Source organism: Macrosteles quadrilineatus, unplaced genomic scaffold (assembly GCF_028750875.1).
Source record: "Macrosteles quadrilineatus isolate MER2022 unplaced genomic scaffold, UCM_ALF_1.0 Scaffold_9__3_contigs__length_116548681, whole genome shotgun sequence".
In the NCBI taxonomy this organism is placed as follows: Eukaryota; Metazoa; Arthropoda; class Insecta; order Hemiptera; family Cicadellidae; genus Macrosteles; species Macrosteles quadrilineatus.
In genome coordinates, this window is record NW_026542602.1 from 2,252,849 (window position 1) to 2,275,068 (window position 22,220).

Here is a 22,220-nt window from a genome sequence, read left to right on the forward strand (position 1 = left end):
TGAGTTCAATTCAGTATCAAAATTAGTTGCTTAATGCAGTTTAAGCGATTAACACATAAACAAGTAGCTACCCTTTGGATGTTAAATTAATGATCCAGAGGTTATAGAACTACCATTGACTATACACCACAAGTGTAATTTAATTTTCAATCTGCTAGGTGCGCAGGGAGATTTCCTGGCCTCAACTGCTACCATGAACTCGGGAATTCTATTCATGGTAGGCCTATATAGTCAATGGTACTAATAATGAAGTTGACCAAGCTACACTATATCAGTACAGAGCTTTATACATAGGAACAATGATGATTTTGGCATGCTAAGAGAAATAAATGAAAATTTGAATGCAGAGAACCTTATTTATTCGCTTATGACGCATCATACACCCTGGTAAACTGATCAGCCCATTCAAAAGCCAGATCAAAAATGGACAAGGGACACTTTTCTTTGTACTTGGAGCATTTCTTCTCGTCTATATGGTACTCTTCCAGTATGCCTGTTGTTTCATTCGTGGGTATCCTAGAAAAGGTTTTTTTACAAAATGAAAAATATAATACTATAAAAGTTTAGAACAGCAACCAACTACTTTTTACCATTGAAGTCAAAAATTATAAGGTTTGTCTGCTTGATTTATATCTAAATTTTAATAAGTCAGGATCATAAATGAAACATATTTCCAAATTTGTAAGCCTTGTCAAACAACTAAACTATGAAACTGTAAGCTTAGCATTTATGTTATAATAGAAGAAGTCTGTACTTTCAGTAAGTCTAATTCCTAAATCCTAACTTTTCATCAAAGTATCATATATATATAATATCTTAAGTCAATTATTGTTTTGGAATCGTGATAAATATTTCACTCATGATAAGATTCAAGGATGAAGGGATCCATAATGTACTTACGAAAATATAACATTCAGTAAATCCTGTATCAAGTTTTCTTCCGATGTTTTTGGCATGGTTCTAGTGTCGCATAATGCCTTAAGCAAGCAGGCTCTCCCATCATGACCTTGCCTTGAAAACCACACCAAAAGAACTCATTAAATTATATAAAACAAAAGAAACACAATTCTACATGATTAGAGTATATTTCTGTGTTGAAAATTGACTCAAGTAGTCTTAAGATGGTCACTTTATAAAGTAGTGAGTAATTTTACTAGTTCTAAAATTTGTAAAAAGCAAAAATTGTCGCATTAAAACTATTTACATCACTGAAGAATCTAATTTTGATCAAGAAAAGAGATTATGGTAAAGAGAAGCCATATTTTTATGTTTGGTGAAATAATTGGTGATATTCACCATGTTTGTCCCTGCCTTTACACACTTCATGCACCCCGGACACTTCTCCTACTGATCAAAAACTGCCACCTTAAGGTCTTTTCGACAAGACTAATACGAGCCGTCTTCGACAGGGCCATCTTCTGTACTGATGTACCTTATGAAGACCGTCTACAACAGGGCCGTCCCTAGGGTTGGCGGCGCCCGGAGCAAACGTGGTCGTGGCGCCCCCTCCCCCTCAGCAGTAATAGTCGTATTCGCATATTTCAATACTATGTTAATACAAATAGGCGCTGTGCGTCGCCCCCTCAGCCACGGCGCCCGGGGCAGCTTGTCCCGGTTGCCCCCCCCCCCCTTCGGATGGCCCTGGTCAAAACCTATAATGCACTACACTACGCTGCGCTCTCTGTGTATTTTGGACTACTCTGCGCTCTGTTACGCTGAGCTGCGTTGCGCTACACTACGCTGTCTGTATGTTTCTACACTTAGCTACACAGCCAGTTTTCTGTTTTCTGCTGTACGGAAGTCTGAGGTATTCAGCTTCTGACTACCAACCAACTATACGTACATGTACAACAGTTCCTCCAGCTGATCGTAGAGGTCACGTCGCTGCCTGGAGTGTGCCGTGTGGTAGATAGGAGGCTGACCTAGGGCTGTCTGTGCTAGCTGGAACGGGCTGGGGTCGTGAGGAAGTGGGAATATAACGTCCAGCTCATGTATAGTAACTAGCTTGATTGTAGGTCCTACAACCACCTCACTGGCTACACCTTTCAGTAGGGAACATGTTAGCTGTGAACATCAAATAATCATTTATTGATGACAACTGGTGGCAGTGCAGTTGAAGCGTCTTGTGGAGATAATTTATAATTCTTTTTTCTTTGTTTGGTTTAAAGAAGTGACCTCTTTTACCATGCATTATTTGTCCGTCCACATAGGCCACAGAGGCCTGTGAGTGTAGCGTATCCAGCAAAGCAAGGGGTGAGCCAGTACAGTACAAGGGTGAACTTTACTGATAAAAAGTAGTAGTAGTGACCAGGATCCGAACCCACGACATCGCTGCCTTGGGCCCGAAGTCCGTGATGCTACCAACTGAGCCACCGACTTACCGAGTCAATAACTAAAAAGTTCTTTGTTCCAGAATTATAAAATAAATATTATTCGAGAAGTCAAGCTGTACAATGGTTAAATAAACATCTCTAATTCCTTAAGTAATAAGTACAAAATAATTTGACTGTTAAGTAATTTGTTTAACATTTTCCTTGATGTACAAGTAAGCACATTGCTGACACTATTAAGATTAAAACTTTCCATTTAGTTAACTGAGCTAAATTAACTGCTTTTGGATTTCATCATTTTACCTCACTTTTGTTTATTTCAATACCAAATGTGACAGATTTTAAATACACTTCGAATTTTCAGTAGCCTGATTCGAAACTAGTTAAAAACATGAATTTACCGTAAATATCTTTTAGAAATACAATTATAATAAGTTGTTGTCAGCAAAAACTATTTCAAACTTACCACAAACGCAGCTTTGTTTGGAAAACTGAGATATCTTTTTTGTCTCTTGATGGTTGGAAGAAGATTTTCACCTAGAACAAACTCCGAACACAACAAAGAAACAAACAGGCAAACAAATCTGTAGGAAACCATTGCAATGATGAAGCCCAACTGTCCATTAACACTAACTGTAGGTGCTAAGTAGCACACTACGGTTATGTCTATTTAAATTAGTAAGGTGACTGTTAATTATTAACAAGTTGTTACCAAATATATATAATCAACATCTTTTAATATCTCTGTAATTATGTAAAGATGGTGAATCCATGAATAAACAAATAAATTACCATATTTTTAGCTATTTGGATAAAACAATAAACCGGTTCAGTACGTCACCATTAATTTTTATACCTGAGATGATTCAAACTTAATGACAACAAGAGCCATGCAATGCATACATTCAAACGTATTATAGTAGTTTTAGATTATTAGTTGTATTTTTTCATGCCAGGATTTTTATATAAGGAAGTTTGTGTCCTTTTTATTTTTTATTCTGTGTACCTATACTTTGTGTGGTGTACTTTTTGTATAAAAATTTTTTGCGTGACATTTTTTTGCTTTATTTTTAAGGGCACAGTTTGAAATAGATTTGGGCTACTACCTAATCCCAACCATTTTTTAATTATAATCAAACGTTGTGAATACCACAAACAAACAAAATGGCAATTACTACCATAAGACATGACAGAACAAAGCGGCTGAAAACTGTACTATAAACTACCAATAATGTATATGGGCTGAAACCATGTAGGAAAGCTTTTAAGTACTACACTGCATCGTTTCACCAAAACTGTTTCGATTATTATCACAGAAGATAAGTATAATCAATGGCCAAGCGGTCAGTAGGGTATAAACTCTTCAACTAGGAGACGAGAGACAACACCATAGATTTAAGAGCTTGCATCTCCTCTCTGGTGTACTAATTCATGGGGAATTTACCTGACTTTTTGAGTATATCAACTTTTTTTTAACTGTTACATATGAGAACAACCCAAACCTTTGAGAGTACTAAGTGGCAGAGGCCCACCCAAAATAATCAATGGTCAGTTTCAGTGGAAATAAACAGGATAGGTGGATTCCCAGTGAGTAACATGTAGCACATTGAGGTAATTTTCACCTTTTCCTCATGTTGTGTGTGTGTGCGTGTGTGTCGAACAAAAAACTATGTAAGAAGAAATTGGGGTTTTAGGCACAACACTTGTACAAAATAATTCATATTTGAATGACACTCCAAGCAACTTGGACAATGCAAGATATTACTTTGGTGGAAGGAAACTTTGCACTTTACAGAACTGTTTTCAAGCAAACATTTAAAATTTACAAGAGCATCTGTTTTTTAGGTAGATGATATAATAGGTAGTTTTTTTTTTCTCATAATAGCCCAAAAAATCACCATTCACCATTGAGGACAACTTGTAAACAAGAGTATAAATGGTGAGAATAAAATTGTATGACGCTTAATACACATTTAATATAAAATTACAATCACAAAACACTGATTATAAAAATACCTTATTCATACACATAATGATGGTGTAAACATAAACATAAAATAGTGTAGTCACATAAAATGACAATAAATAATCTGAAAAATATAATTTGTTTGATTGTTATAGCTGCAGGATTTGTGTTGATCAATTATTGTGATGGAGTCTCTAAATTTGTTAGATTATTGCTGTATATTATTATGATAAACGGTAAAGTTTGTTGATTGTTGCTGTTAGTTGGTTGTGATGAACCCCAAAGTCCTCGTAGGTCAGGTGTTGTCATCGGAGTATTTTCTCTGATCTGAAGTCCCGGTGAAGTCCAGATCCAGGATTGAAGTAGGGCAAAGTGTTTTGTACTTAGCACAACAATTGTGATGAGCTTCGTCATAAACACTAGAGAAATCCTCTTCTGTGTCGTCGAACAATGGGAGCCTAAAAGAAAGCACTGATAAGAAAAGGAAAACATGGTATAGTTTCTAATTGTGGCAGTGACCTCAAACTTAAATCAATGTCTAATATATTGCTTTGAAAATTGCAAGACAGATTGTACATAACACAAAGGTAGATTGTGTAACCAGCAATGCAGATGAAAAATTCCCAAAAGAAAAAATATACAGTAACCAATAAAAATAAAACTACACTATACAGTACCAGAATGTGATGAAAATCTCTTATTATTTTTACTGAGTGCATTTAAATTTGTGCTATTTAATTTCATGAGTGTGTGATCGATTTACTAATTTTGTTATTCTTTAGGGTTTCGTTAAGGCTTTTGTAACAAGCGAAAATTCATGATTAGATACGGTAAAAAGGTTTTAAGGTGATAGAAATCTGTTAGCTTCCCCAAGAAAGTCCAGCCCCAGGTGCTAAATGCTAATAGACACACAACAAGTCACAAAAACATAACACTAACATTTCATCCTCTTCTTCAGAGATTAGTGTGAAGAGAAACGGAAAAAAAAATATTTGAAACAAATTTTGGATGGAAAGCAGTTTTTGTGAACTTTAGTGACAAATTATTAAACATTTTTTGGACGTAACATACTTGATATATTTAGTTATAAAATTTTAAATTAGATGCTAAGGGATGAAATTAATGACATGTTAAATAAATTCCCCAGATAAGTAGTTACTTACGAAAAAATAGAATGGAATATTTCTTCCATAAATGTTCCATTGCCTTTTGTCCGTTCTCTTGATTCACAAATTGCTCTGAGAATACACCCTCTTCCACTCACTCCATATCTGAAAAAATATAATAATTTTACAAAGTATGCGGAATTTTTTGAATTACAATCAACCCTTTCAATGTTTATTAAGTGTACAAGAACTGTATAATTTGGAAGTAAAGAAGGCTGTCGTTTATTTTACCATGCCATCTATTCTAGGTCTACAACAGTAGAACCCGTCATTTTTATATTCCACCACCATAGGACAAAGCCTCAGGCTGGATAAACCAACCTATATAAATTGTTGATAATCAATATGGTATCTAATAATAGTCAAAGATGGTGTTTAAGCAAATTTTGGGACTTTTAAAAATGCACATGTTTGTAAAAACAAAATAAAATTTATTTGTAAGAAAAAGGGGTTAAGTAATTTTATATTACGTTACTAGTCCTGAAAATAGGTGATTACCGAACAAGTGTGGTTGTTCCCATGCGAGACGAAGTTGAATGCGGGATTACCATACGAGTCCGGTAAACACATTTTGGACGAGTGACGTACAATATTTTACGCCATACTACACTAAGCTAACTTGACAACAAAAAATCTGTACAGATCCTAATATATTCCCACGGACTAAAGGACTAACAATTTTAAGTGAGGTCATGTTTATAACCACTCATTTCCAAATATAATCAGCTGGTTGGTGTCCGGTAAAAACTCATTACAGTACAGTAGTACGTAATGAAACACCATTTCATTAAGCTGACGGCAAACAGCGGTTTTCTGGACTAAATCCTTGAGTGGGAAGCTCGTTAAAACAGTGTAGTGTGGCATAAAACAATTACTGGTACTTACTGTCATAGAAATAATCAACCAATTGTTTGTAGTTTACACATACTAGCTTTACTGAGTAGTGTACACAAAGTCGCGGAGGTTAGTGCATGCAACTACGCGGGAAATACATTCCAAAATTGGCTTCCAAGAAATAACCGGATAAACCAAGGAGTGAGAAAACCAAGGCTGGATATCCACACTAAGTTACTACACCTAGTATGATGTTGCTTTTAAGACATGCCTGATGCCAAACAAATAAATGAGGAACTAACAAATTATATTTTGGATCAAACCCTTACTTGTCTAAAAAAGTCTCAATCTTGGGAAAGAGATCTCTTCTGTGACGACGATGGACGAAAGACATTGTTGCATTCCGTAGGAAAGGTCTGGGGTCTTGAGGTATCTCCCACGCAAGTCCGAGGGTTATGCCGATGGTAAATAGACCTCCTGGTGTACCATAAGCAGTGGTTAGGAAGCAGTAGACCATCTGTTGACCAAAACATATCAATTGTGTTGGAATTTTACATGTCAGGGTAATACAAGGCCAGTCCTGGTAACACAAACGCACATCAGCTAGGAACACTACACACACTAGGACAATAAAACTATAGAAAGATCAGCAGAATTCTAATGGTACAAATTTGATATCGTTATTATTGAGATTGTCTTTCAAATAAACATTCTAAAAACAGGATTAAAACTCAGAGTACATTGAAATTTTAGAGTTTGTCAAACATGTAAATAAGAAGGTCACGGGTTGGAGAAAAATTTAGTAGCTTTTTGATGGTACAGGACCCAGATGTCCTTGATTGGGCTTTTAGTAAATGGTCCTGTATAAATAAACAGGCGATCGCGGCAAAGTTCTGAATATTTCCCCCGGTTGTGAAGACAATGATTATCATCGTCTTCCATGATTGCGGCAATATATGAACATATCCCGTGGTCGTGGAGATTATCGTCAAATGAAGCAACATTCTGATAATTTCCCTCGGTCGTGTGGACATTATCATTGTCTTGGCCGATTGCAGTTAAGTTCTGATAATCCCTCGGGGCCGATATCATAATTCTCCCTCGGTCTTGTGGAGATCGTAATCGTTTCTCACAGTTGTGAAGACGTCGTAATCGCCTCCCACGATTTATCCCGCAGTCGTGTAAAGATTATCATTGTCTTCTGCGATCGCGGCAAAATTCTGACTGTTTCCCGCAGTCGTGTAGACATTATCATCGTTTTCTGCGATCTTGGCAATGTTATGATCATCCCTCGGGGCCGTGTGTAGACATATTATCGTCTCCCGAGGTCACGTAATGTTGTCATGCCCGATCGCGGTAAATTGGCAATTCCAGTTAGAAATACAACATTCACATATGCATAATTCCTGGTTCAAAAAAGTCCACGCATTACCTGGTCGGTGGTCACCCTTTTATAAATATTCCAAAGGGGCGCTACTATTAGTTGTGCCTAGGGCGCTGACATTGTCAAAAATGGGCCTGATTAACAGTAACAAAGCTACCAACGTCACACTCCTTTTTCATTCATAGTCAAATTATAGCTTAGTAGCGTCGCTATCTTTGCAATAACGTTACACCAAATGTAAGTACGGTAATACTAACTTTTTATAAGGAACAGCTTTAAGGTTACCTGTAGTGAGCTTCCTTTTGGGAAAATAATAAACCTTTTTCTCCTTGACACAACTTCATTTGTCTCAGAAGAATTCTTCGACGATTCTATTATTTGTTGCGTTGAAATCAAAGATGTCATCAGAATTATTAAAACAAGGTGGAAAATCTTCAAATAATTTTTCTGGAAAAAGATGTGGACACAATAAATAACAAAATTACCAGCTAAACTGTTTAAATAACACACTGTGAAAAAACTGTAGCTAAATGCAAATAAGTCTAAAACTCTTAGGAGTAAAAATCAAAAATTTTTGAACTTATTTTAAACTGAAAAGCTACCTACTTACCATACTGAAAAAATCCAAAAATAATTTAATGACTAAAAGATCAACAATAGATAAGTTTCAATGGAATTACACAACGGTACATGATGGGCAAAGTTGAACGACTGGGCTCTAGAGAGTTAGCGCTCGGGTGTTAAAACAGTTACGTGAAAATTACTGAAGACTGAGTAACGGAGATGAAATACAGTTCTAGACGTTGAGGAAAACAGGTTAAATAATTGCAATTGTACTATCTACTCAAAATTTTAGGTTTAAAGGTGTATTATGAGTCTTAGATTTCAAGCCACATTTGAGTAAATTGGTTTCTGGTATTTTGTATCACATGTAGGGAGTTTTAGAATTTATGTTACAAACTAAAGAACCGGTTATTTTGGTAAAAAAAGGTTATCATTATGTAACTAGGGATTTTACGTTACTCAGTATATGAGTCGAAAGGGGATTTTTACTACTAAATAACTTGTGTTTTTGAAATTATTTACTTCAATAACTACACATATTCATATACATTCACATTTAATAGTTTAAAACAATTGTTTAATCAAATCCCAACAAGCATTTTATGTTCCAACAGAGAAATTTAGTTATAGCTTTTAGGTTGAAAAAATTTTGTATTTAAGTTTTTTTTATCTAATATCTAATACCTAAATTTGTATTAAAATTAATCAGTCTTAAAGATGTTATAATATAATCATTTAAGTGTACATTTTTTCTGTGTCATTGGCAAACTTATTTGTTAATGCAGACGTGTATATTGTTATTAATAAATTCTTTTCTATTTAATTTACTTTCAAAAGTAAGATTTAAAATATGCAACTGTAGTTTTGATGCACAGATATTCAGAATAGTTTAGTATTGTATTTGTGTTTATGCTTTGAGTTGTATTGGTGAAACTATAAGATTTTAGCACTAATAAGGTTTATGTTACCCTGCTTCAGCGTACGATCCACAGTATAGATTTAGGAAACTACAGCTGTTTCATGCCTCTATTATTGGCACATCATCAGGTTTGTGGAACACCAGCTTCCTTATATATCCCTCAGCGCCATATCACGTTTCGCAGTCCATAATTAATGTTTAAAATGTTTCGTGTGTGTTCATCGTAAAACCATGACGAACTCGACACCGAGGGATGTATAAAGTTTGGTGTTCAACAAACCTGATGATGTGCCAATAATAATAGAGGCATGAAACAGCTGTAGTTTCCTAAATCTACCGTGGATCGTAGACTGAAGCCAGGTAACCTACACCTTATTAGTGCTAATTTTAACAATCCAGTGGCCAACCATCATGAAATAAGATTTTAGTCTGATATTAATCAGGTGAAAAGACAGATAATAACTATATAGCCTAAGGAAGCAATGCCATTGGTGATGTTGAAAAGATAAAATTAACACATATTGTCATTGCTTCCTTTTCATAATAGAGGACTTAACAAGCCAATAAAGATTACAATTTTAAATATTTTCAAGCAAAAGAATAAGAAGCTGGAAACTCCTACATGTTCAAGCAATATAGCCATTCTCGCAGCATGCTACAGAATCAACCTTAGTTGATAAAGGATAATGTATGCGTGAAGAGAGGCATTGAATCAAAATTTGCAAGTACTCACTCATTACATCACTCGATTTTTACTAGGGATGGTCAAGTCTCAAAATTTCGGGAAATTTTTGGGAAATTTTCAATCTCGTTACACGAGACGAGATTACTTTTTGGCCGAGATTTTTATCGAGACGAGAATAAAAAAAAAAAAAAAAAAAAAAAAAATTAAAAACGCCTGCAAAAAGTCAATGCAATACCCGCAATACAGGAGCGTGTTGTAGTTGCGTTTCCTTTTCGAAGGCGTTCTTATTTAATTAATTCTATTAATGTAAATATTACTTTAATTCTTTTAATGTAAATATTACTTTCATTATTTTAATAATATTACTTTAATAACATTTGAGAAGTTTTGTTAAGTGTAAGCAGTGTGAGGAATGTTTTATTACTATAAAAAAAGTCAAAACAAGTAACTATTTTATAAAAATTAATATTGCTTTTATTTTATGATTTATTTTATTTTAGGATAAGTTGAACTCTATCCTAACTGATATCACCATGTTTCCTAATCGTAGGCATTTTTAATAAGTTAGGCGTGATTAATAAAAAAATGTTATGCTGATGTTATTTAATGAAAGATTGTAAATATTCTTGCCTATTATCATTATTTTAGTATTTAAACAGTCATCTAACAATGTTACAAAATCAGGTAAAAATTTTGAACGTGCATTTCCCGTTGTGTATGAGAAGAGAAATCTCGTCTCGAAATTTTATGAGAAATAAAAAATCTCGTCTCGAAATTTTATGAGAAATAAAAAATCTCGTCTCGTCTCGTCTTGAACTAAAAATCCAATCTCGTCCATCCCTAATTTTTACTTATTGAATTTTTATGATGAATATTTGACTTAAAATAACTAAAACATTTTACCACTATAGTGAATTGGAAGAATTAATTAAAATTAAGTGTTTCTTCCGTAGGACTATTCCATATACGAGGGTTGATTTTTAAGGGCCGTTTTTGCATTAGCTTCGTAGTTTGCATGTAGGCTGCAACTAAGCTCCTTGCTACTTTTGTCACTGGCATCTTTTGTGAACAGAATTTCGCAATTTCAACACAAGTTCAATGAAGTGTAAGCTTCACTGTACGCATAGAACATTTTTTACAATTATAGGATCTGCCACCAAATTGTTTAAAGCCCTATTTTACATGTGACAGTTGTCACACCAGTTGGCCAGAGACACATTGTTTACTATAATCAGTGATACGTTTTTGACCACAAGTAACATATCCAATGTCGATACCAATTTGTATAACAATCAGAAAGTTGTGAGATTGATCCTGAAAAAGGCAGTTGTTGTTTCACCCTGGACCTAGCAATGTTCATTGGATTTTTTATCAATGATGCTGACTAGAAACAGCTAATCTAAGTCAGTAAAAAAGCTACACGGATCATCTTACTCTATTCTACACCAAGCCTGTATTCATATTCTGCTAAAAAAAAACCTCTCTGTCTTGGTAAAGTGGTCAATGATCCTTTAGCTATTTAGATATATTAAACTGGGGTTTTTCAAGGCACTAAAGAGGAGAGTACAGTCCGCTCTTCTCTAGTCTTAGGTACTGTATCCTAAAGACAGAGCAGACCACCACTGGACGAGCGGAAAATCGCTTCCTTGCTTTCCACTTCCGCACCTAGGAAAACCCAGTTTTATGTAAAAGTTAAAGTACAATCCTACACGTTTTGGCAAAGGTATAATTAAGGTTCCACAACAAACAAATAAACCGTTATTTTAATAATCAATCATGAATCCATTGTAGACTTTTCTTCACAGCTGTCAAGTCGTGGGTCCTGATAAAGCATGGTCTAGAAGATGCAGCAAAGACACAGGGCAATCCACTTCCTCAGGACAACCGTAGTTTGCATTTTCCGTAGAGCTAAAAAAGAACGTTACAGATTTGGTCAATTGTTGTATTTGTTCCTTGATACTTTTTTTGTTATACTGCAGCAAAAACTGCTGTTTTCAATGTGTTTCCAAAAGAATAAGCAACGAAAAAGAATTTAGTTAAGAACGTTGTAACGAGTTATTTTTCCTAGGGGGGTAAATTTTCGCTATTTGGCCGCGCACCGGTTGTTGAGGTAGGCAGGCGGCGGCGGCGAAGCTACCTAGCGCCCTTTGACCCGGCTTATCAGTTCCGATAAGCCTGGGATATCCTAGATCTTCAGGACAGTATAGGAGAAGGACATTCGAGTGGTGGATCCCGTGGAGTGAGTGAGGATAGCGTGTGTCTAGTGAGACGTCCAGTGGTGTACGTAGAGAGGAGTGCTGTGGTGACATCGGTGTCGTGTGAGGTTGGTGCTCAAGGAGTGAGTGTCGGCATTCAAGTTGGGTAGTGAAACAGTGACCCACTTGGGGTGAGTGGACGACGTGTTATTATATTTTGGTTTAAGAGAGTTAGAGAGTTAGAGTGGTAACCGTGCTGGTCGAAGCCTGACGGTAGTTAGGATTTATTAGTCAGGAATAATATTAAAGTATATTCCTGACGGTTCTGGGCAGGTGCTAGAGCGCAAATAATATAATTTAATTGACTGTAGTAGATATTATTTTGCGTTGTACCTAGAGTTAGTTATATTACTAATAACTCTGAGGCCCGACAAACCTAGGCTGCACGATTTAGCGTGCGTAGTTGGAAGCACGAGGCCAGCAGGCTAGTAGCTAGTTTTATTAGCCTATTAACAGAAGCCCAGCTAAGTAACATAAAGTTGGTAGTAGCAGTAGCAGTAGTAGGGTTGTTATTGGTTATTCATTTGATTATTTTAATTTAACCTGAACAGCTTGCTTAGTAGTCCAACACGTTATCTTGGTAGCTTGGATAGCGGAGTACCGGCTATCAGATAATATATTTATCTAGTGTTTGGAACGTATTTAATATTTATTTATCTGCTACTAAGTAGCTCAATATTTTAATAGTGCAATTGCCATTTAGTTTTGCTTGTTTGGCTTGGTATTTATTGAGACCAGCTACTAGTGGTGTAGTCACTCTACCTATAGTGTACTTGTATATTATTATGTGGTACGATTATTGAGTGAACTGTTTGATTCTTAGCTTGGGCATTAGAGTTGTGTATTGGATTATAGTAGCCTAGTGGACCCCGCCTGGTGATAACACGCGTTGTGGTTTTTATTGGCAAGTCGTCGTGTAACTCACCGTGTTTTAGGCACTCTGGGCTTAACTATTGGATAGTTAGGACGAAGCCCGAGTTGCGTAGTCAGCAACGACCCCCTAGGAGAGTGGAGAATCGGCGTAGGCCTGGTAGTGATTATTGCACGTTTGTTGTGGTGACTTGTTTTTGACTTGTTCACAGTGCCCGTGTATGAGCCAGTCCTATACCGGTTAGACCCGGCTTTTGGCCTAGTGGTTTCCCTGACCTTGTCGCAGACCCTGGAACTTTACCCAGCCATTGTAGGCTGAGCTATCCTCGGCAAACGGTTGCGACGACTGCACTTTTAATATTTTTTTTCCAGTGCAGAAAATTTCGTCGCAAGATGGCGCCTGCGAACAGGGACTGAGGTTGGCAGTGGTGCTGAGTTGCTGACGTATTAACGGCGCCCGAACAAAATAATTTTATTTGTGCAGATTTGCTGCGGACTTGTGCAGATTGGCTGCGGACCTGAGCTGTTGAGCAGAGTTTTAGGCAGACCTGCTGTGATTTTATAGTCGGTTGGGTAGGCCTAACCTGTTTTCTGTTACAGCGTGGTGTGTTGTGAACCCTAATTTATTTAGTGGTTGTATACATATATATTAGTTGGTAAATATTATTTTGCTAATTGATTGAGCTTTAGTGTTGAACATTATTTGAGTGAGAACCCTTATTGTGTATTTGTGGTTTGACTTTCACACCTATAATTGGTTTGATTTATTATTTTGCTAATTGATTGAGCTTTAGTGTTGAATATTATTTGAGTGAGAACCCTTATTGTGTATTTGTGGTTTGACTTTCACACCTATAATTGGTTTGATTTATTATAACGGTGTTAAATATATTTTAATTGGTTTCGCTCTTATTTTTGCGGATTTGTCGTGGTGTTTTGAATTTTAAATATGGTTGTGACTACGAGTACGACGTCTGTGCTAGGCGGTACGCCTATCACGTCTGCTCTTGTTACAACTAGTTCTGGGGTTAGCTCCGAACTGTCGGTGATGACGACGTCGTCATTGTGGCCTGCGTCTTCGCTTGTTTGGCCGACTATTTCATCGGTCGTGGGTACGACAGTAACAACGTCCCTGACTTATTCCGCGCCAGCGACTATGTCCTTGGGGTCGCAGCCCCGGGACGGTCGCGTGGGTTGGATATATGACCTCTCGAAAGGGGAGCTCATGAGGACGATGGACCAGTATGGTTTGGTGACCACTGGGACTTCTGCGGAATTACGGCAGAGATTTTCATCGTTTTGGAAGCAGCGGAATGCCCGTCGGTACAGCGATGATAGGCTGTGTACGGCTGGGGCTGCTGCACCGACATATGTACCGCCGGCTACTACAACTGTGGAGCTACCTGACCCCCCGAGAACCGTACCTCAGGTACTGGGTAATACGGAATCTGACCAAGCCGAGGTAGTGGGAATTAGCAGGGAGTTAGAGGCGGTCAAAGAGATTCTTGGGTTGTCTTTGGAGACTGATACCCGGACTCTTCGAGAACAACTTGCATTGGTGGTGCGACAGGCGAGGGGCTCGCCGAGTAATGGGGTCGGCTATGGGTTCGAAAGACCCGCCAACCCTACGTCCCCTGTTATGGCTGCTCCCATGCCTACCTTTGGGTTACCCAGTAGACCCGAGGGATGGCAGCGACCTAACGATCATTCGGAGAGACCAGTCCGTCCTTCTAGCTTGGAGATGCCACGAGGCTCGGGTATACTCTCGAATGAGGCCAGCAGGGTGGAGCCAAAGGATTGCTCCAAAATATGCGACATGGTCCGGAAGTGGGGTTTGAAGTTTGATGGCCGTAGAGACCCTGTATCGTTCCTGGAGCGTCTCGAAGAGCTGATGGGGTCATACTCTATATCATCAGAAGACCTGCTCAGAGCGCTGCCGGAGTTGCTGCAAGGCTCAGCGCTTCTATGGTATAGGAATTGTCAGGAGCTCCTGTATTCATTCGAAGCTTTCCGGCATCAGTTTGAAATCCAGTTCTTCCCACCAGGATATTGGAGGAATTTGGATGAGGAGATCCGGAAAAGGACACAGGGTGAAGGCGAACACTTCCGAGATTATGTCGTGGCTATAAGTACCTTGCTTAGGCGTAGCGGTACGTTGTCGGAGCATGGTAGATTAGACTTAATCTACAGCAACATGCGTCCAGAATACAAACTCATGGTACGCCGGCGTGATTTCAGCAACCTGGCCGAGTTGGTGGAGTTGGCTGAAGACTATGAGGCCTATCTGCGAGAGAAGGCAGCCTTCCGGCCTCCACCTTCACCCAACGTAGCGCTGGTTTTGGAAACCGCCTACGTTCCCAGGAAGAAAGCTGAGAAGAATCTTGAGACTGTCACGTTCGAAAGAGGTAGTTTTGAGAGACCGTCTCCTGAAGCCAAGTCAGTTGGGCAGCGGGTTGGTTCATACTCGATCGAGGCTCGTGTACGAAGGCCCGCAATGACAAGGAAAGTGGCTTGTGGTGTACGGTGCTTTAGGTGCCAGGAGACTGGTCACTTTGCCAAAGAATGTGGCAAGCCAAGGACCGTCTCCTGTTATGGATGTGGCAATCCCGGCATGACGGTGAATCAGTGTGGATGTCGTGCGGGAAACGGCAGGCCAGCTCAGACATCAGGAGGTCAACTGAGCGAGGCCACCGAAAACGAACGACCTCAGATGAGTGGTCCGAGTGGCTCGGAAAACTAAACAGCCTGGTTGGTGGAGTAGACGAGGACCGGCTAACTTTGGACTCTTCGTTGAAGTTGTGCTGATGGGCAGCGCTTTTGTGGCGTTACTGGACACTGGGTCCGTCGTCAACTTGGTTGGGCGAGGAGTCGCCGAACATCTTCAACGCCTGGGGATAGAGCCTTGTAAGAAAACCACTCCTCTGAGGATGGCAGATGGAACACAGTCAACGGCCGAGTATTCGTTTCGGCTAGCAGGAGAAGCTGCGGGAAGACGGTGGATAGGAGATGCCTTGTATGTCCCCACTCTCACCACGGATATGATTCTGGGTATGGATGTCATCCAAGACCTCGGATTGGTGACATGTGGGACAGAGGTAGTAAGAATGGGCGTGGGTGATGACTGTTCTGGCCAAGGTGGCCGCATAGACAGTGTCAAAATTGGTGACGAAGACCCCGAAGGCCCTTGCCATGGAAATCCCCGTCTGATTGCTGATGCTAAACCATTCAGCACCTTGTTGGCTGGTAGTGACTAGTACAAGAGTTTTTCTTCATTTTGAGTTTGAGACCTGTGGTGTAGGATTCACCATTGGGTTAGGGGCTTGAGTATTTTGTTTAGGCCGGAGTTCGACTATTTTTTTTTCTTTTTGGCCGTTTTCTTTTTTTTTCATCCCGATGTAAGTGGGGGATGTAACGAGTTATTTTTCCTAGGGGGGTAAATTTTCGCTATTTGGCCGCGCACCGGTTGTTGAGGTAGGCAGGCGGCGGCGGCGAAGCTACCTAGCGCCCTTTGACCCGGCTTATCAGTTCCGATAAGCCTGGGATATCCTAGATCTTCAGGACAGTATAGGAGAAGGACATTCGAGTGGTGGATCCCGTGGAGTGAGTGAGGATAGCGTGTGTCTAGTGAGACGTCCAGTGGTGTACGTAGAGAGGAGTGCTGTGGTGACATCGGTGTCGTGTGAGGTTGGTGCTCAAGGAGTGAGTGTCGGCATTCAAGTTGGGTAGTGAAACAGTGACCCACTTGGGGTGAGTGGACGACGTGTTATTATATTTTGGTTTAAGAGAGTTAGAGAGTTAGAGTGGTAACCGTGCTGGTCGAAGCCTGACGGTAGTTAGGATTTATTAGTCAGGAATAATATTAAAGTATATTCCTGACGGTTCTGGGCAGGTGCTAGAGCGCAAATAATATAATTTAATTGACTGTAGTAGATATTATTTTGCGTTGTACCTAGAGTTAGTTATATTACTAATAACTCTGAGGCCCGACAAACCTAGGCTGCACGATTTAGCGTGCGTAGTTGGAAGCACGAGGCCAGCAGGCTAGTAGCTAGTTTTATTAGCCTATTAACAGAAGCCCAGCTAAGTAACATAAAGTTGGTAGTAGCAGTAGCAGTAGTAGGGTTGTTATTGGTTATTCATTTGATTATTTTAATTTAACCTGAACAGCTTGCTTAGTAGTCCAACACGTTATCTTGGTAGCTTGGATAGCGGAGTACCGGCTATCAGATAATATATTTATCTAGTGTTTGGAACGTATTTAATATTTATTTATCTGCTACTAAGTAGCTCAATATTTTAATAGTGCAATTGCCATTTAGTTTTGCTTGTTTGGCTTGGTATTTATTGAGACCAGCTACTAGTGGTGTAGTCACTCTACCTATAGTGTACTTGTATATTATTATGTGGTACGATTATTGAGTGAACTGTTTGATTCTTAGCTTGGGCATTAGAGTTGTGTATTGGATTATAGTAGCCTAGTGGACCCCGCCTGGTGATAACACGCGTTGTGGTTTTTATTGGCAAGTCGTCGTGTAACTCACCGTGTTTTAGGCACTCTGGGCTTAACTATTGGATAGTTAGGACGAAGCCCGAGTTGCGTAGTCAGCAACGACCCCCTAGGAGAGTGGAGAATCGGCGTAGGCCTGGTAGTGATTATTGCACGTTTGTTGTGGTGACTTGTTTTTGACTTGTTCACAGTGCCCGTGTATGAGCCAGTCCTATACCGGTTAGACCCGGCTTTTGGCCTAGTGGTTTCCCTGACCTTGTCGCAGACCCTGGAACTTTACCCAGCCATTGTAGGCTGAGCTATCCTCGGCAAACGGTTGCGACGACTGCACTTTTAATATTTTTTTTCCAGTGCAGAAAATTTCGTCGCAACGTCATTTTGCGATTAAGTTTGCTGAAATAATAGCACAGTATAGTAAAAAATATTGCTCATCACAGGGACCAACCACTTCTTTTTGATCTTCACTCATTTACTACTAAACTTTAGCTTGAAAATGGTTACTTTAAGCCCTAGTGATGAATGTACTATTAACGCTATCTGAAAAAATTGAAATTATCGAATTGTTAACAATAACGTTTTATCAGATACTACAACCATACAACACACTAAAGCAAAGATGGTAAAATGGAAACAAAAATAAATGAGAGACATTTTGTTGTCAACAGCACACTCAAAATTTTAAAAGTAAGTGAAAAATAGGTAAAAAAAAAGTCTTAAAATGTTTACAATGAGATGAAAAATTGATTCAACTGTTCAATGCCAAAGCTTAACATTTAAAATAAATTGAGAATCAAGGAAATATGCCTATTGATGTGTAATTTCTATTGGTTTGAAAAAAGTGTATTGAAATTTTATATCACTTACTTAAACACAAGCCTTAGAATCTGGCTGATGACATCGTCTTGGTGGATTAAGCTCACTTCACAAAACACTCTGGTTAAGCAAGCTGTCCCGTTCAATCCATGCCTACAAATGAATAAAACTATGATAAATAAAGATCGAGGGATGGAAATTTTCAAAAATCAACCATTTTTATGATACAATTCGAATTTAGTTTAGTTTTGAATGCCTTTGAGATACATAAAATCACTAGCATACTTTTTAGTAACCTGTAACTTATAACAGAGGAATTGACCAGTGATTGTAAAAATTATTATAACAAATAATTGTTTGGCGCTAATAATCATAAATACTCAAGTATTTTCTAAATTAATCATTCTTTTCATCCGTGGTGTATTTTTTTACATTATATTCTATCTCATGTTTCCTTATTGGAAGACCAGAATTTACCCAAGGGCAGAAAACGTTATTTGGAGTTTTTATTTTTATTTTTTTAAAGCTCAGCAAGCTCCATGAGAAAATCGGAGACCAGTTCCTTAATAGATACACAACAGTATGTTATTCTTGTAAGTACTGTTTTGAGAGTATTATCCTAGTATGCAATGTTAACAAAAATCTATTTTGAGAAAGGTCAGAGAGGCTTTCTGATAGTTCGTACTGGACCCAGCTGTCCTTGATAATTTTGGGATTTAGTAAGTGGTCGTGGCTCAAGTCAGCTGATCTTGTTCAGAAAAAAGCTGTCCTCTAATTTTTCTACATTTATCCACTCTTATTTTTGCCACTGATGTTGTCACTGAAGGGCACTCTCATGTTTCAGCGTCATATACAGTATTGATTTAAAATCATTTTTAATTTAATCTAACATTTCTCACTATACTATTCCCTAAAGTCAAATAGGCCTACTAAAAATGAAAAACTTTAAAAATCTGAGAAAATTATATCTTTATAGTCCGCGCCACCCTAAGTTGAGGCAGCCAAAGGCCGCACTAGTACGCCGTGCAGCAGTGCGGCCTTGGGCTGCCTCAACTTAGGGTGGCGAGGACTATAGTCATTTTGCCATGGCCAATTTACGTGATTGCAGTATTTTTTGTGTAGGTAAATGCATAATGTAATATGAAGTACTAATGATCTAATGTGGTTATAGAGGAAGCCTCTGGTTCTGTAAGCTCAGGTTCTAATCCCGCCAATCGCCAATAGCTGTGTAATTAAACCTTAAACTTTTTACCAAAATTAAGCTACAGTATAAAGGTAGTTTCACCAATAAAAACAAAAAACAATAAATCCCTTTCAAGAACATTCTTCATTCTGTTGATCTCTCATCACTAAAATCCATAGATAACCAGTGTAAAAGAAATAATGATGAAACTCTCAAATTTTCATTATATTATACAAGTTATCAAGGAACAGATATAAATTAACACAGATAAGTAATTATTTTTTAGAATTCTTACCAATCAAAAGCCCCTTGCACTGCACTATGGATAGCTCTCTGGTAGTAAGAGGCTGGGTAGTATTGATACTGGGTACTTTGATACCTGTTGTACGGAATATTCCCGTATTGATTGTAAACATAGCTGCTCGGATAGTTTGGGTAGTAAGAAACAGCTGGTTGGTCTACTTTCTTCTTCGGCCGGATAATAGTTGAAGGTTTAATTTCCCAATTGCCTCGAAATCCCATGGCAAAAGCAAATATTGAGGTGTAAGGAACTACATTCACTTTAACGTTGTAACGTACCTATAAAGAAAAATGGGTGAACATGTCAATAGTATTTTTCATCATTTACCCATGACAGTGCTTTTCAATGCATGTTTTGGGAGTGGTTATTTTTATTCCTAAAGTAGTAAATCAGCTGGAGTCGAGGACATCGTCTGTACATTTCACACAAACTTTAAATGTTAAAAGTAACTTAGTAACAGCTGTTTGTTGAAAGTAGCAAAAAAAGATTCCCAAAGCAAAGAGTCACTTTTGGCAGTAATAAAACATACTAGTTTATTATGTAAGTTTGTATAATAACCATTACTGTATATCAAAGTACAGTGTGAGGTCCAAATACAGTAATAGTAAAATATCAAAAAATATTGTTGGTATTACTCTGAAATTAAAATACAAAATTCTACCGAATCATTATCGCACTAGGGACAAACAGATAAAACATTAAAAGGTCACAAAACACAATAGATGTTTATCCCGGTGTGTGACTATAAGATAAAAATTATTTTATTGGTCCACTTCGACAAAATCTGAGTAATATTAAAAGATTTTATTCTTACTCTTTAAAAAAAACACCAGAACTATTTTCTTCCGAACTCTTAACTCCTAAATCATCCACATGAATATCTCTTAAGGTATAATTTACTTACAAAGACTTTCATCATTTTACGGAAATCCAACAATCGTCTTTTTGATCGAGCGGCACAGTTGTGGTCGATCATTGATAGTGATAGAAACACAAACAACAGACTTGAGAAGTTCATTGTGAGTTCGTTAAACTCTGTCTTTACACAGGCCGAGCCAGACCCTGTTATGCATGTCCGCTAGATCACGTATTGGTGATAATTGTTGAGTAAAGAGACTGCAACAATGTTTTAAACCTATACACCTTGCATGTCTTATATAACTGTTGTAATCTTGTCATATCCAACCGTTGAGTACATTATGCTAATTGAAAACCAAACAGAAGTAGAATTTGAAATGATAAATATTGAAATACTGATGAAGGTTGACATTTACTGTATTTTCAGTAAAAGGTGGTTTTGGTACGATCTGTGTTTAGTTTATCCTGGGTGAAGCCTAAACTATTAAGACTACCTGGTTGAAATTTCACACTGAGGTAAAATTTAATTCTAAGCCTGGCCACCAACTCATTGCCTTATAGGCCTAGACATCACTTTGCGTCACACCCTGTCAACATCCATAGTTTTGAAGTTTCGGAAGTAAATATTGATTGGTCTCCATGTCAATAAAAATCCACAACCATAACTTTTGCACTAACTACATTAAATTTGTATTTGGATGTTATATTTTAATAAAAAAGTATAAAGTATAAGTTATTAATTTGGACTTTGTCACACATCTTATTGGATCTACAAAAACAATTTTACAAAATTAAGTAGAACAGTTGACTTTTATTTCTATATTTAAATGTGGATGACAAACCTTTTCACAGCAGATTTAAATAATAATTTTGCTCTCTTGTGTTGTATTGCCATCCAGAGGGGCAAAATAGGTTACAAAAAATTTTAAAACAAACTATCCAGTTTTATAATGTACTGAAAAACCTTTCTTGAGAATTCATCATACACAAAAACCAAAACTCATCTTTGTTTTAAATCTTTTAGATCTCAAAATTGTCTTCAAATTTTTTTTAACAAGATTTGTTTACTTACAAAGTATAATTGTATCTATGAATCAAGTTATGAATGTATTAACATGTTTATGGTTATAAATGAACTTCTCAGATGTCACCAAACAAAAATAAACAAAAGTATTTTATATAATACTTTGCACTTAAGAAAAAAAATAACTGGATCTAAGACAGGGTTTTGAATAAATCACAAACATGTTAAGAATCATTAGCTGTGTTGTATAGAAGATACATTCACAAAAATTAATTTAAAACAATTTTTATCGAGTTAAAAAAGTTTCAGAACTAATTTTAGTAAGATTGCAGCATCGATAAATTCTTTGCAACTTTGTAACACAATATATAACAATAATTATATTTAAGCTGGCTTGCTTAACATGCGCTGAATTGGCAGTATTTACAACAACAGAATAGAAACAAAACAACAAAACTTGCCATAAAAAGGACCTAATCTAGCTCAATCATTAATATTTGTACAAATCATTAAATTCATAAATAAATTACACAAAGAACTTAAAAACTAAAAGAATATCAA

General features: G+C 37.5%; 1 protein-coding gene across 1 annotated transcript; it reads right to left on the reverse strand.

Moving 5' to 3' along the window:
• Positions 1–365: 365 nt before the first annotated feature.
• Positions 366–8,085, reverse strand: LOC129002253 (uncharacterized). Its single transcript, XM_054429920.1, has 7 exons — positions 7,966–8,085; positions 6,626–6,813; positions 5,503–5,567; positions 2,797–2,867; positions 1,844–2,064; positions 901–1,011; positions 366–516 (listed from the first exon to the last, which is right to left on the reverse strand). Exons 1-7 carry the CDS (start codon positions 8,083–8,085, stop codon positions 366–368), a joined length of 927 nt encoding a protein of 308 aa, XP_054285895.1.
• Between the last annotated feature and the right edge of the window lie 14,135 nt (positions 8,086–22,220).